The sequence below is a fragment of the Telopea speciosissima genome, chromosome 3 (assembly GCF_018873765.1).
Source record: "Telopea speciosissima isolate NSW1024214 ecotype Mountain lineage chromosome 3, Tspe_v1, whole genome shotgun sequence".
Lineage (NCBI taxonomy): Eukaryota > Viridiplantae > Streptophyta > Magnoliopsida > Proteales > Proteaceae > Telopea > Telopea speciosissima.
The window spans coordinates 30,977,675-30,993,973 of record NC_057918.1 but is presented as its reverse complement, the minus strand read 5'-3'; the positions used below and the strand labels follow the sequence as shown (position 1 = coordinate 30,993,973).

Sequence of the window (16,299 nt, the reverse complement as noted above, 5' to 3'; positions counted from 1 at the left end):
ATTCTCATGAGGGAGAGAATTCTATTTTCAAAAATTAGAGTTACCAAATGAATTTCCTATTCATGAAAAATTTTAATGTTTGCAACCAAACAATTTCAATTTCTTGACCAAAAATCTATTTGTTGACTTATTTCAAAAAATCAATTTAATTTCGAAATTTAAATCACACCATAGAGAGCCTTCATTACAAACATTCAAGAGGAAAGTTTTGTTCAGTACTCCTCGCCAAAAAAGGGAAAAAAGAAAAGAATTTATACAATCCGGTACCACCAGTGTGTCACCATACTTTTTGAAAATAAAAACTCCTCCACCCCTCTCTCTTTTCCTTGCCTCTTCTCTTTTCGTCAAATCAAGACTACACATACATCATTTATCAACAGGAACTGACCCAGCTTATGCCACTTAAAACATTTACTCCTGAATGTCACCATCATCTGCTCGCCGGCCTCGTCCTTGCTCATCTGCAGTGGTTCTCTTGCTCATGTTTGCTCGCTGCACCAGCCTAACAAGTGCTTCCACCACTTCGGACATTGGTGGTCGGAACTCTGGCTCCATCTGTCCAAATCAAGATTTATGATATGAGAAACTCAAAGTGAATAAAACAGGTAGTAATAGGAGCAGCACTAAATAGGTGTTCAAGATCTTTGCTGATATATTACCTGGACACACAGAGCCACCACATCAGCAAAACGTGAGAGGGACTTAACAGGATATAGCCCTTCGAGAGCTGGATCAACCATCTTAGACAAAGCATCAATATCATGAAGCTGAGGTGTTGCCCACCGAACCAACGATTGCTCAGATCTTGGCCTCAAGCTGCCAGAAAAATCCAGATAATATAATAATTAAGAAAAAAAGAAAAGAAAGAGAAACCAGAATATAACTTTGGAGAAAAACTAAGGAGACTATTATGCTTCTGAGATCAGATGGTTACTTTTACCTGTCAAATGGTTTCCGACCAGTAAGAAGCTCCAACATGACCACTCCAAAGCTGTACATGTCACTCTTCGTGGTATACTGACCAGACATTGCAACCTCAGGTGCACTATATCCAGATCCCATGTCATGGTTCAATACCTGAAAATGTGGTGGAAAAGTCAGGGTAGAATGTCACTCCAATTATTGATGAACAGGTTGTAGGAAACATAAAAGTTGTGATGGCTGAAGTCGCACCAAGACGTCAGCCTATGAAATAGGTAGATCATCAGTATCTTTCTACTCTATTTTGTTATAACCAAGACAACCAGTTTCAAAGAGCTCTAATGCCCTATAAAAGGCAAGGATCTAAGGTAAGTATCTGGTAACTTTTTCTTATGCCATCATTGGTTTTCTTTGGACTGAGTATCAACCCACGATCAGTAAAAGAGGTAGGGTGTTAGTCGAGGTACATCCAGATGGAAAGAGTTTGAAAATTGTGGTGTGAGAGAATAGAAGGACTTTCAAAGATTCTTATTGGGATAACCAAGTTATTAATGGCATCCAACCCAAAAGCCTGAGCTTCAAGGTGGAGAGGACCTTCCAAGGTGCCCAACATCTGCACACTACCCGACCAATGTGGGCCTAAAACTCCTCCCATTCCTGGCCATGGAGCACACTCATTGCATCAACTCCCCTCCCCCTCCAACTTTAGGCTATGGGCCCCCACATTGTTGGTGTCCAACCTGCTTTGAAACTACTTCATGGGTCATAAGCCCAAGAGCCGCACTACCCAACCAATGTGGGACTAAAACCCCTCATTCCTGGACACGGAGTGCACTCACTGCATCAACTCCCCCCCCCCCCCGCTTTGGGCCATGGGCCCCACATGGCCGGTGTACAGACAACCTACTCTGATACTACTTAATGACGTTCAACCCAAAAGAACGAGCTTCAGAGTGGGGAAGCCCTTCCAAAGAGACAAGTCCAGCAACAACACACTACCCAACAATGTGGGACTAAAACTCCTCCCATTCCTGGGCCATGGAGTGCACTCATTGCATCAGTTATTGATCGTCACATCCTTGTAAGAGCATCTTGGCAGGCATTAAACTATGGAGAGTTCATCAAGAGATAAGCAAGATTACTAACATCCATTATGAACATCTCACGTAAATGTGGCCTAGATCAAGCAACAAACTTGTAATTAAGATAAGGACACCAGATGGATGGATTAGTGTACATAAGGTCTTGTCCCAATTGCATCATGAAAAGCTGATATAACCACTTTATTGAGACTGTGCTTTCATGTTTCTTGGGTGTTACAACTGCTTATCCTAAAAGGTCAAGCTGTTAAGTAAAGGCAACAACGATGTATATCAACACCCTCCCGGCATATGAAATGCACTCACAGGGATACACCATCAAGTGAAACTGAGGGGAGAAAGTGTCGGGAAACACCGTTGCACTTCCTAGGGATCAAACACTTGAATTCCCTGATCTAATACCATGTTACAACCATTTATCCTAAAAGCTCGAGCTGTTAATTAAAGACAACAACGTATATCAACAGTGGGTTAGTTTTTTTTGTTTTTAAATGCTTGTATACTGATCACGGTGATTTTATTAATGAAAATGTGTTTATCCAACCCCCCCCCCCCCAAGAGAAAAAAAGATTCACAGCATTCATCGGGGCAGAGGTCAGAGTTATGTACTTCATGCTAACACCCTAAATCCTTCCTCTGTCCAACTCATCTGGCAGTATGAGGGGACTAATGATGAGAAGACTTGGGATAAATGCCAAAATAATCATGTAAATTCAGTGTACTTCAGATTTCCTTATGATAAATCACAGTATAGCTTTGTGAATCTCAGGAGTCTCACCTGATCAGCATTCGGTATGAAGTTCGCCAAGCCACAATCTGAAAGGTGAGGACTCAGCTCCATGTCCAGTAAAATGTTGGCAGACTTGAAATTTTTATGAACAACAGATGGCGAGCAAACTTCGTGTAGATACCTGAATAGATTCTTTGTAAGTAAAGGAATGCACCCATAAGAATCATTGCAAAAAGTAGCACTAATTCTTTGAAGGGGAACATAACAATGTTCAGATCAATACAGCATTCGACCGATTCATTTGGTGTGATGATCAGAGGACTACCAAATTTGACACTTTAAGAAGACTTAGCCAGTTAGAGCTCAGTTGAAATTAAAAAAAAAAATAAAGAAAAGAAAGATCACAGGCAGCACTACAGTTTAAAGGTTATGCCCTTTTGAAGGGGGGGGGATTGCTTGGAGTTTTTCTGACCATTTGTCACCTGCCACTGTAGAACAGAAAGATGGCCTAGTCACTGGTGGAGGGAAAGCTTGCAATTTTATGGAGTATGAATCCCTTTTGTAATTGTGTGCAGAAAGGAATGCATGTGCTTCTGAAACAAAGAACCAGCATGCAGAGTAGCAAGGAAAGTTATAAAACTTGTTTCAAATTGCTGTTATATGGTGCCAGATTAGAGGGGCAAATAGCTATAGGATACGATATAATTGGGAGGAATTTATAAATAGGTAGTGTAGGGTTTTTTGGTTGTCTAGGTTCTGATTTAATAATATGGGTGGGGACAAGGGTGCATTTGGTACCTGTCTTTGGAGTGACTCTAAGGTTTCACATGCTTCAACAAAAAATAGTTTCCAGGATTTGTTACAGAAGCAATTAAAAATTGTACAACTTAAATCCAGAAAATATCTTAAATTTCAGGATTCTGTTTCCACAAAGAGGTGGTGGTATCTTAGTGATTGATGCACTTGACACTTTTGGAGGTAAACACCCGCATCACATGGCTGGATTCTTTCCCTCACTCAATGAAGCCCAAATATTTTCCATTGTCAAGTATAACCAGCGGGGAGGGGGGAAGACAAATGGTAGAAAAATACAAAATAAAATTTATCAACCGTAGTTGATTTTCAAGGGAAACATTTTTCGTTGAAACAAACAGAGCCTTGTAGGGGTTTTCCTCCAGGGTTATTTTGACTGACGTCATCTTTGGCACAAATTTAATTCTTCGGGGGTGATCTTTCCCTCCCCCCTCCCCCCCTTTTTCCTCTTTTCTGGAGTGGTTCTTCTGAAGAGAAAATTATTCACATTTATTTTTCACACCACGAATCACATCCTTTATTTTTTATTTTTTTTGGGGGGGGGGGGGGGTGATCATTTATGGAAATATTTGTTTATCAAATCTTTTGATGATAGCATTTGTATAGTATAAGAATACTTGTAAGAATCAAAGAAGTGCTTCCCAAATGAATCATTCGAGCAAATCAGGAGTCATACTAAATTCGGCCTAAATTCCACAATCCTAGAGAACTTGATAGAAGAAAATCATATAAGAGCTCCTGCATGGTGGCCAAAGTGGTCCCTTGCAGGTTTCAAGTGTTGGAGAACCCAAAAATATCGATATTAAGGTAATGCGATGTAGTCAATAGACTTAACCTACATGAAACCAGGTTTCAGACCTGGTTCATAGATTGAATTTACTTAACCTACAACCTAAGACCCCATGAATTTAAAACCCTCCCAACACCAAAGGGGAAAATGAAAAAATTTAAGGGCAAATGAGACCACTTAATGGTTTGGAAGCGCTACCAAATTGTTTCCCCCTGGTACCCTCAAGTATTGGTTTTGACAGAACAAAGATCAATGAAATAAATATTCAACAGCCAAACCTTCATAGACATTATTATTAGGGTGCAAGGAGCCTTTGGTGGGTTCGGGTTCCTGTCCAAATGCCCCAAATTTTGATTTTAAAGCAAAAGCTCTTATATTAGATATAGTATCAAATGTAGAAAAAAATTCTTTGTTTATATACCCTAAATCACTTACTCTAATGCACGTGCAGTCCCCAGAGCAATCTTGACACGGCTGTTCCATGTTAATGGTTTGCTGTATTCATCTGAGAGGTGGAGAAAATCATGGAGTGAACCATTCCTATGAAACTCATAAACTAGCAGGTGCTGCCCATGCTCAGAACAGTATCCCACTAGCTCAGTCACATTTGGGTGATGCAACCGGGAGATGTTAGAAACGACTTCTATGAAATCTTCAGATGATTGGGAAGACAGAACAGACGAATCTATTTTCTTCACAGCAAGAACCTGCAGAGTATCATCAAAATATTGGAAGTCAAGACCAAGAACCAGAGGCATTCAAACAAGGAAATCAATGAAAAGGGCCCTAATCACAGCCTACCAAATACCATATTGGAAACTTAGAGAGCACATGTATGATGAGCACCATTATGCAATGAGTCCCAGCTAGTAGATCTACCACGGATAAATGATCTACACCTTATCAAGAAGAAATCTATACCTTCCCATCATTGAATTGTGCTCGATAAACACGTCCAATAGACCCCTCACCAATAAGGTTTTCCACATTAAAGCTGTCCGTAACCATCTGCAGGTCTGCTATTGAATACATTGTAGCACTTATGGGAGCAGTATTAGCTTTCTTGACAACAATTGGCTTGATTGGAAGGTCGTCTTCGTCGAATGATTTGTGCCGATCAATGGGGGGAGGTCTAAGGTTCATCAATGCAGAAGTTTCCACTGTCTTTGTGTCAATCATGGAGGATGTCTGAATAGACTTCGTTTCTGTCACTTCTGCGGTATGATGAAAATTATGCATTTGAAAATAAATAAAACACCTTGAAATAGTAAAGTAAATTTCACTTAATTTGAGGGCACTTAGCAGTGCTGACCTAGCATGTAAGATATATAAAGCATTTATCAAAATTCTTAGAATTAAAAACTTTTGGATGAAGATATGGTTTCACCAGGTTCTTCCCTGAAATCCCGGGATCCATTTCATTGAAACAGATTCTAGAAACAAAATTAGGTAAAGTTAGGCAATTCACATTTTGTTTGTCAACAGTATCCTAGACTTGAGCAACTCAACTTCAGTAATTCTCTGAAATTCTCAAAACTGCACTCTCACTTCAAGAAAAAATACGTCTTTGAGGGGACCAGCTTCCAAAATTCAAGCTTCTTAATTCTTTGAAAATGAAACAAATGGAAATTCGTGGCTACCCCAAACTTTATCAATCAGTCCTCTTGACAGTCCCATTTAAAACCTAAATTTGATATCAAAATACAGTCAAGTGCCTTCCCCCACCCCCCAAAAAAATAATTGTACAGTCGAGTGCCTAACTCTTCTAGAAAAACAACAAGAACTTATGTGCATTTCAAGGCTTAAGATGGTTTTATATACATAATCCTAACCCAATTTCTCTCCAGAATAACCTGTTTTTCAAGATTACCATAACATTCTTGGTTAGAATCTATTTCAATACTTCTCAAAGTAAATTTTTTGGGGGAAAATCAAGAAATATTGCATTTTAAAGTGTTCTGGTCAACAATAGGCTCAACCAATCAGCTCAGTGATTCATCAGAAAACGTAAATACTTCTTTCAAACTGACTTAATTGTAGATCAAAGGGTCAATCAACGTTTGCCAGGCATTCTACAAACCAATTTTTGTTTCAGAACTGAGAACCTTTCTAATTTTGATCCTAGGTTTTCACTTCGAAATACCTAACTCTGGATTCTAGGGGTGGGGAAAAAACTTTCCAACTATTCTAGTTAGTTAAATCAGTGCTGTCAAGGTGATGCCTAGGGAGGCGTAGAGGATAGACTAGGCAAGGTACACCTACGCAGGCATATTCACGATGAGGCATGTACCTAGATGGCTATCTTGGTTATGCAACCATCCAGTCCATAGAAATATATAGGTACTTGTTTTAGTTTGTCTATTTGTTGTGCCCGTCACAAATGTGTTACACATTATCATTTTTTTTAATATATGAAAAAAACTAATTTAAGTTAGATGTTCTCTTACTACTCTTTATTGCAAGACAAGGATACACATCAGTATCAAGACCAATATGCATTGCCGTGTGTGACAGATATGTTCAAAGATAAAGATTATATAGGTGAAGCAAACTACCTTTAACGTCGTTCAAAACAAGAGGGGTGAAAGGCCGATCATTGTCAAGCTTTTCAACATCCGACGCTGACCTTTTGGATCTCTTTTTCACTAAGAAGAATGCTACTATTGAGCCAACGACCAAAACTGATATTACTATTCCTGCTACACCTCCACCTCCGATACCTGATTTACTACCACTAGGTGGGCTGTTTTGGTTGGAATATCCACTTGGTGGAGGTGTATATGGTGGAGGTGGTGGTGCAGGCCCATATGACCATGGGTTACCTCCAGTCCTGGAGCGAAAATCATAAAGCTCAGATCCAAACAATAAATAGTATCTTTCCACAAAGAGAAACTCAGGGTTGTGTTTCTTACTGCAAACTTCTTATGTTTTTCAACCGGTTAGGAATCCAGCCACTGAATTGGTTATTTGCAACATTTCTGGAAAAAGAAAATAGTGATGATGCATTAAATGGTTTGAAATGGAGAAGTCTACTAGCAAAGAAAGGAAAACATGCAAGTTTTTCAATTACTTGACATAGATCACTCACAAAAATTGAATTTGGGGAAGATTCGCAAGGACATTAATGGATCCTGTAAATTGGTTGTTTTGTAAATACCTGCATGATTATAAATAAGAAAACTAAGAAAGGAAATCCCAGTTACTGAGTATTGATATCCAAAAAGATAACCTATTGTTTTACTTACATGGTAGTCACACTTGAAAGGGAGCTAAAACTCCCAGGAAGGTTACCTGTAAGTCCATTGAAAGAGAAGTCCCTAAAGCACAGAAGGAAGATCATCATTGTCATTATTATTCAGAAGATCTGAGACCTACAGAACAGCTGCAAGGACAAATACCTTTCGCTACAACACAAGAAAAACAAGTTCATATACATAGTTTCTTGATTGTTTTTGTTGTTGCTATCATTATTTGGTTCTGATATCAATTTCTTTTCCTCTTTCTAATATAGTTTTGATATCAGCTTCACCTGGGAGTTCGAATGTACAGGATTAAGAAGAGAAATCCATCCAAAAATGCAAAAATATACTTCCAGGAAGTGTAAACCGTACACTTTGTAGAAAATGGAATACTTGAACTCTATAAGATTATTGCTGTGATTGGTTAGAAGTGAAGTACTACAAAAAGGGAGAAATAGAAACCCAAGGTGAAGCGAAAGAAAGCAAATTTTACATTGGTTGTCCTGATAAGGATAGTGGATAGAGTTTCTACTCTCTCATAGCTGGAAGGAGAGAATCAAACAAGACAGCTGGATGGAGGAGGAAGTCAACCTGTTCCCAATCGGGGATTATTTGAGTGAAGTTCGATGAACTTCTTGCATCACATCCAAACGCATTGGAAGTTATTTGTGAAAGTAAAATGTGCACATTCTACTTTACCTTCATACAAGTTTACTTTATATCTAATCAAACAGTGTCTAAATATGATTAGCAAATTCACATGCCATAACAAGGCCAAACTTTGAAATTTGAACATTAAAATAAGGGAAAATGATCTCCACGCTGCCGGTATCATGTGCACCCTGACACTCTCTGATACACGGAGAAATTGGCTCACAAGCCAAGCCCAACCTTGCGGATAGGCTGGCCAAGACCTGGCCCTGTTGAGTTTATTTTATTTTATTTTATTTTTTTTGGGTCCACTTAGGTCCATTATTTTGGAACAATTGTTGGAGAAGATTTTTGGTATTCGTAGTGTCTTTTAGGATTCTAAGAGTTAGTTTATTTTCTTAGTGTCTTTTAGAATTCCAAGAGTTAGTTAATTTTCTTGGTTTATGTTTCCTATGTATTGGGGGTGGGGTTAATGTTTTGGGTTTAAGGGTCTCTTTAATGTTATTTTGCTGTATTCAAGATTTCCATCTCTATAAAATGCAAGTATTGGCTGCTCTCAAAGGCAACCCAGACTTTTGAAGAAAACATTCCTCTTTTGAGAACCCTTGTGAGAAACAAGAGATGTGAGACTCAGCAACCCAGGTGGGATTCCTGAGGAATGGCCTAGGTGGGACTCCTATGGCTGGTAGATTAGTGGGACTCCAGCTCTACAATCTAGCTATCTATTTTCATACCTACCTATTCTCTTCCAGATTCGATCTTGGCCTGCTTACACTCTCAGGTTTGCATCACTCTCTCTCTTCCCTAACATGTGGACCCCCTGTATATGAACCGTGCGGTGCCCCATCCTGTGTTCCCATTGGCTTGGCATGGGAGATCCATCCCACACCAGCAGTGTATTGATCCCTTGCCCTTAAAATAATTTAACAAAATGATAAAAATAGATGATGCAACATTTTCTTAATGATATTATCCAATATGCAGCAATTATGATAGCTTTCAGAAGTTAGAGAGATATCTCACAATGAGGTAATGGCAGAAAGCTGTCCAAATATGTCACCCACTGGGCCATTAATTTGATTATGACTGATGTTTCTACACTCATCAACAATGCAGTTGTTTAGTTCTGAGTCATCTAAAGCATTTTGCACAGAAAATGAACTAAATGGTTGCTATCAAATGGTACTCACAGGTATGTAAGAGAAGTCATCTGAGAAATTGAATTAGGGATCGCACCATTGAAGGAGTTTGCAGCGAGATTTCTGTGGTTCATAATCAGTTGTTACTCTTTCTCTTTCTTCCTTTATTTTTTTTTTTTTTTTGGGGGGGGGGGGACCAAAAGAATGTAGAGCCATGAAAACTTACAGTTGCTGCACATTCGGAGGGAGTTGATAGGGCATATGGTTTGCAAGATTATTGTTACTCATATCCCTGGATGGATTTTTGCAGGTATAAGTAATCAACCAATCAAAGCTAAGATAAAATGTGGAACAGTTTTAAAAAATATATATAAAATAAAACCACACTCACAGGATTGTTAAAGAAGTTAGACTTGACAGCTGGTACCCCAATGACCCAGAAAGTCCAAGGCCTGATAATTTGCTGAAGGGAAATGGCATAAAAGTATATATACAATTAGGAAAAAGCAGCACTAGGGAATATATAAGCATTTGAATACAAAGGGAAAAGAGGAAGAGATAAGAAAATCACATTTCTGTAACTGCAGAGCCTGAACAAGATACACCTCTCCAGGACTGACCACATGGATCACCACTACTGCTTGAGCTCCAACCCGTTAGCTGAGATGGGGAATTTAGGCTGCTGTACATGACTCTAAGTGCAGAAGCTGTGCCTCAAAGAAGCCAAATTGCTATAGTTAATAAGTAGTCACTTTGAGAGACTCCAAAAAGCACGTTTCTGTCAGAGATTAAACTTTCTTACGACTTCTGACACAGGTTATGGTGTCTTGAATAGGATAATTAAGCTCCTAAAATGTTTAAGGAACAATGTATGACAGTATCCAACCCCTCCTCCCACACCCCACCCAAAGAAAATATGACAGTAGATCTAAAAACAATGTGAATTTTGCTAGAGTTCTTTCAACCGTCCTGTGCTAGCTAATCCAGCAAAATAGTTACATAAGGGGAAATCAATATTATTAAGCAGCAAAATACCATTTCCAAGCTGCTAGAGGAGTTGTTACTAACTGCTACCATAATGAACAAAGAAAAAAATGAACTGCAACAATAACTTCCACGAAGAAACCAAAAGCCCAAACAAAACCAATTCAAAACATCCATAAATTTTAGAGAATGAAATGAGGGAGAGGTATAGCAAGAGGAATAATGTTTGAACCAAGAGGTCATAGCAAGGACAATAATTCAAAAGTGAAAAATAAAAAATATCGACATGATGATAGAGGAGAGAGATATTCATTTATTAGGAGTGCAATACATTGACAACCCATTTTGTATGGGTTAAAAAAATTCCCATTTTCACACATCTAAAACATGCTCATCAAGGTCGGATACAACGGATTTACAATATGACATCCATAACTTCAGTAAGATTTACTTCTAGCCACAAAAATCACCCTTTTCCAGTCAAATGTATATCTTGAAGCCTTAACAAATGCAGTTCAAGATAGAAAAGAAAGAAAGCACCGTCGTTAGAAGGAAACCAGCCTAGGACACACTACAAGGAAGAACACAAGTTTATAGTATTCTGAAAGAAGAAAACCGTCTATTGAATCTCTTTCCTTTTCCCTCTAATCCATAAAAAGAGGAAACTAAAAGAGATTTAAGTAAACATTAAGAAATGAAAATACACTGCAACTACATCCAAATTCCAACCAAAACAAATTGGGTAGACAAAACAGAGTTACTGCCATAACCAGCCATTATATGGGATCAAAGTCTCAAATTCTGGGTATTCACTCAAATTGGAAACAAAAAGACAATAATATCAGAATCTATTTCCATAGTCCAGAAAAGTCAGCAATCATAATTAAACGCACTACTTCTTTTTCATATTTACTCAATATCAATCTACGGACAGCAATCTTTTATTACTTTACCATCAGCATTGTCAAGAAGAGGGAAAAGAACTCACATCCCCTGAGTGTAAATTACACCATCCACACATCTTCTAACCGAAAACAATCGGATGTAGAATGCAAAAAAATAAAGAATAGAAAATCGAAACGAAAACGCAAAAAAAAAAAAAGAACAAAGAAACTCAAGAAGATGAGGTTGCAGAACGATGGTGATCGAAATGCTTACCGTCATTTGTATTTGTGTTGCCATTGACCGAAGCTGAACTCCAGACCGAAATGGTGAGGACGAGCACCCACACCTGCCACATCTCGACCAAAACTTCACAGCAAGAGAAGAGATGGCTCTCAACTCTTTGCCTGCTTTACTTCTTTTCCTCTCTTGTGTATATTTTTTTTTTTTCTCTTTAATCATTACTGGTCCTCCTATACTTTATACCCAGCTTTCAAAGTCTCAAACAGATGAGCTAGAGCTGTCACGAGAAGCTAGAAAGAATCTAAAACTTGAAAAACCTCATCATCAGTAAAATTCCAACACGCTTTAAGAACTACTTATAAGAAAACACTTTTTTTTTTAGTTCTATTGCAGTAAAGCCCCTCACCTTCACTCTCTTTGACTATCTGCTCTATATATGAAAAGACCTCACTGCCCTCTCATGTATCAAATCATTCCGCCTCATCTCATTATGAACTCTATATCCCCATGGTTTTAGTAGGGCACGGTATTGGATTGAGTATCGATACAAATCGTCCATATCGAACAACTTTATCCTTAGATTTCTTTTAAAATAATTTGTTTTTTTTACTATTTTATCCCTTGTTCATACCTTTTCATTGATACGATAGCAACTAGTGTCGCCTGTACCAGCATTGGTCACTTTCAAAATCATGCAGTATCGGCCATATCGGGCAATCAGACACCATTACCTCAAACTATGTACATGCTGCTTGCTTGCACAGAAAACCCTCTTCTATTATTTATTATTGATTTCGCTTTCATTAGCATTTTTCATGGACTGTTTTCACGAGTGTCTTAAGTCTTAACGGCATTATTTCACCAATGGTGACTAACGTACGAAAGCCCTTGAAAATTGTAACTATTTGCTTTCCTTGAAAGAGCATCACCAGTTGGATGAAGAATCATTACATAGGACCCATCTTGGTCGCCCTTCTTGTATTCAAGTTTCAACTTTCTTGTTTTAAAATTTCTTCTTCACATAATTATGAAGAGAGAGGATTCTCCATGACGTTAGTGTGAGCAGGAATTTGCACGCCACACCATTGACAGTGTAAAAAATGGTATCATCCACATGGAGTCAACATAGATTAGAACAAGAGAGAGCATTAGCATGAGGCCCACATCTCATTATGTAAGAGGTTGCATGGTGAAATTTGCACTCCGTTGTACGCTTATTTTCCCAAATCATGAATTATGATCGATCTTTTTCAAATGCAAGGTTAAAAAAAAAAAAAGGGGAGAAAATTCTCTATCCGGGAGTGTGGCCTATGCTAGCACTCCCGTGAATCTATCTCTCTCCTCTTCATATGAAAAGGCACCTTTGCCCTTTTGTTTTGAGAAGGACAGAGATAGACACATGGGAGTGCTGCCATAGGCCACACTCCCAGACAGAGAACTACTTCCCCAAAAAAAGTAGAATAAATCTTATTGTTGCGATCTTACTTTTTTATCCTTTTAATATAACATATTTTTTCTTTCAACGAAGGTAAAATTTGTCATTTCATAAATGTATTCCGAAAACGTGCACAACTCTTGAGAATGACACAATGATAAGCCATTTTCAATTATTTTGAAAACTCTTTTTTACCCTTTAAAATACTTTGGGGGTATTTTTCAACCCTGTCGATGTCGAAAACAGATAGCAAGGGGTTTTCTTCTTTGGTGGTTAATTAATTAATTAGTTTACCCAAAAAAAGAAAAGATTAATTAAATAATTAAATATATCTTAAGCAAGCTCCATGGCCACCCAATTTCCAACCCTCTCTGGATTCCACAAAATTCTACATAATTAAATAAATAGTTATTGAAGACAACTATTATGCAGTTGGTTTGAACCCTTTCAATACTCAATAGCGATAGAAATTATATTTTTGTAAATGAATTTACTTCCCTAATTAATAATAATTTTCTCTTTTTGGGGTGTTAGCATAAAAACCTTCTTATCCATTGATCAACAAATATATATATATATATATATATATATATATATATATATATATATATATATATATATATATATTTGGTATGAAATTGGTCAACAAATATGATGAGAAAGAATAAAAGAGTTCAGATCGTAAAGGATATAATTCATTTGAATACGGTAAGGGGCTGTTTTGTAATTTGCATTCATGTACCTGTTGTGCCCTTCACTTGGTGTCAAAACAGAGCGGCACACAGCACATTGTCTTTATCTCTCTCTTTCTTCTTGCTTGTTGATCTCTCTTACACTACCAATTTTTATTTTTATTTTTTTGGAAAATAAATTGCGAGCTGTATACATGGTTTAATTTAAACCTGATGAAGTCTATTGCAATATGACTGTTGTAATCTAGCTATTATATTATAGCCGTTGGGTTCTCCCCTCTCATCTTGTATATATTGTGTGTGTGTGTTAGTAATAAAGTATGATTTCTATTTACCTGTGGATGTAGGTGTTAACACACCGAACCACGTATCTCTCTGTGCACTCTTTATTTGCTCAAATCTCTATATGGTATCAGAGCAGAAGTTGGAAAGTTTATCTTGCTCAATCTATTGCACAGAAGTTGAAAAGTTTATATTACTTGCTGAAGTGGATCTCTTAATATACTACTTCTTATTCCTTTCTCTCACCGAAGTTGAAAGGATATTGTGAGCAAGGAGGGGTCCTTCTAAAGTCGTTTCACTCTTTCCAATAATAGAGAAGCTGAAGAGTTGGACTTCTTCATTGATTCTTCTAAAAGCCAGCTGTTGGAGACGTTTCTCTCCTCTTTATCAAAGCTAGCAATAAATCTCCAAGCTGAAATATCTGACTTTCTTTTTAGGTAATATCTCCTTCAGAGTTTACTTTTCTCTTTCATCTAGTAATATTAAATTTATCTTTACTATCTCCTCTAACCGTATGTGAGAAAAGCAAATTTTCTCTTCATTCTTCTTCCTCTCTGATTGTGGCTGCCTTGGTGCTCTTCTCCAACTGAGTGACCTTGAGGTCCTCTGAAAAAGAATCGGTTAAAGGCTTATCAAGTAAGTTCTTTTTTTCTTGACTTATTACAATGGGTGACTCATCTATTGTTCAAGATTCATTTACTTCATCTACTTCACATAAAACTAACACTAACATCAAGCTCACTACTACTCTTCTAAATGGATTGAACTACCTACCATGGTCATGGGCTGCCTCTTTAGCCCTCTGTGGTCGTGGGAAGATAGGTCATGTTAACGGACAAATAGCTTCTATATCATCCACTGATCCGAAATTTGAAGAATGGGAAGCTACTGATCGCATGATCATGTCTTGGATTTTGAATTCCATGGAGCATAATATAGCTGACATCTTCATATATGCTGATAATGCCAAGGACCTATGGGATTCAGTCAAAAAAATGTATGGGCAACAAAATAATGCCTCAAGAATTTTTCAAATTAAACATGAATTGTCCCTTATCCCTCAAGGAGATCTGTTATTTCTTGATCTGTTTTGTCTTCTCAAATGGAAATGGGAGGAGTTGCGCATCTATCGCCCTCCCACAACAGACCTAAAAACATTGCAAACCCGAGAAGAACAAGACAAAATATTTCAATTGCTTGCTTGCCTCAAACTAGAATATGATCAACTGCGTAGTCAAATTCTTATGGGTTCCACATTTCCAACCTTGGAAGATGTTTGTGCTATCATTCAACAAGAAGAAACCAGGAAAAAGGTCATGAACCCCTCCACTCATTCTTCTAAAATTTCTCATGAAAAGAATGCCCTTACAGCTCATTCGGATAGCCAAGAACTCTTGCAACCACAAGGGAATGAGAGGAGGATCTTTAGTTCTTCAAGAGGAAGAGGAAGAGGTCGAGGCAACCGACCACCTATGAAATGTGATCACTGCAAAGGCCTTGGGCATCCTAAAGAGAGATGTTGGATCTTATTCCCTCATCTCCGTCCATCTAGAAATAATGGAGAAAAAAGAGCCGCTCAAGCTGCCAACAATAACACTCAAGTTTCCATTGACCTTCTTAACCAACTCCTGCAACAACTGAAAACAACTACTGCTGGTTCTTCTAATTCAACTCATTCTTCCTTGACTCATGATGCTGAAAATGGTATTTCTCCTACTTCTTTTACTTTAAATAATACTAATACTTGGGTTGTTGATTCGGGAGCCACAGATCATATGACCGGTAATCCTAAACATCTCTCAAAATTAACAAATCATTCTCAAATGCAACCTGTGACTGTGGCTAATGGATCTCTTGTTCCTATTAAAGGACAAGGACATACACAACTCCTTTCTACTGAAACTGAAGTTTTATTTCTACCAACATTTTCTTCTAGCTTACTATCTGTTAGTAAAATTACTAATTCCCTAAATTGCAATGTCGTTTTCTCTCCAAAAAATGTATTTTTCCAGGACAGGAAAACGGGGAAGATGATTGGTAAAGGTTATCTTCAACACGGGTTGTACCTTCTTGAACAACCTGCTCATGCCCTTATTTCCCAATCAAAAAAATATGATGACTGTCAGCTTTGGCATAACCGAACAGATCATCCTTCAGACAAAGTTTTAAACTTCTTATTTCCTTTATCTGGTATTAATTTTCATAGTTGTGAAGTCTGTAGATTCGCTAAACAGACCAAACTCCATTTTAAACAATCCTCGCATAAATCTGAATTTTTGTTTGAATTAGTACATTCAGATTTATGGGGATTGGCCCCAATAAACTCTCAAGATGGGTTTAGATATTTTATTACTTTTATTGATGACAAATCACGTGCTACTTGGATATATTTACTAAA

At 37.8% G+C, this 16,299-nt stretch overlaps 1 protein-coding gene across 1 annotated transcript; it reads right to left on the bottom strand.

Annotated features, from left to right (window-relative positions):
• Positions 1–292: 292 nt before the first annotated feature.
• LOC122656940 (protein STRUBBELIG-RECEPTOR FAMILY 6-like) lies at positions 293–11,645 on the bottom strand. Its single transcript, XM_043851646.1, has 16 exons — positions 11,526–11,645; positions 9,955–10,090; positions 9,775–9,846; positions 9,610–9,675; positions 9,435–9,506; positions 9,268–9,339; positions 7,600–7,671; positions 7,443–7,511; positions 7,267–7,332; positions 6,910–7,184; positions 5,276–5,559; positions 4,790–5,061; positions 2,800–2,932; positions 941–1,077; positions 660–816; positions 293–555 (listed from the first exon to the last, which is right to left on the bottom strand). The coding sequence occupies exons 1-16, from the start codon at positions 11,605–11,607 to the stop codon at positions 412–414; spliced, it is 2,109 nt and encodes a 702-aa protein (XP_043707581.1). The 5' UTR covers positions 11,608–11,645; the 3' UTR covers positions 293–411.
• Between the last annotated feature and the right edge of the window lie 4,654 nt (positions 11,646–16,299).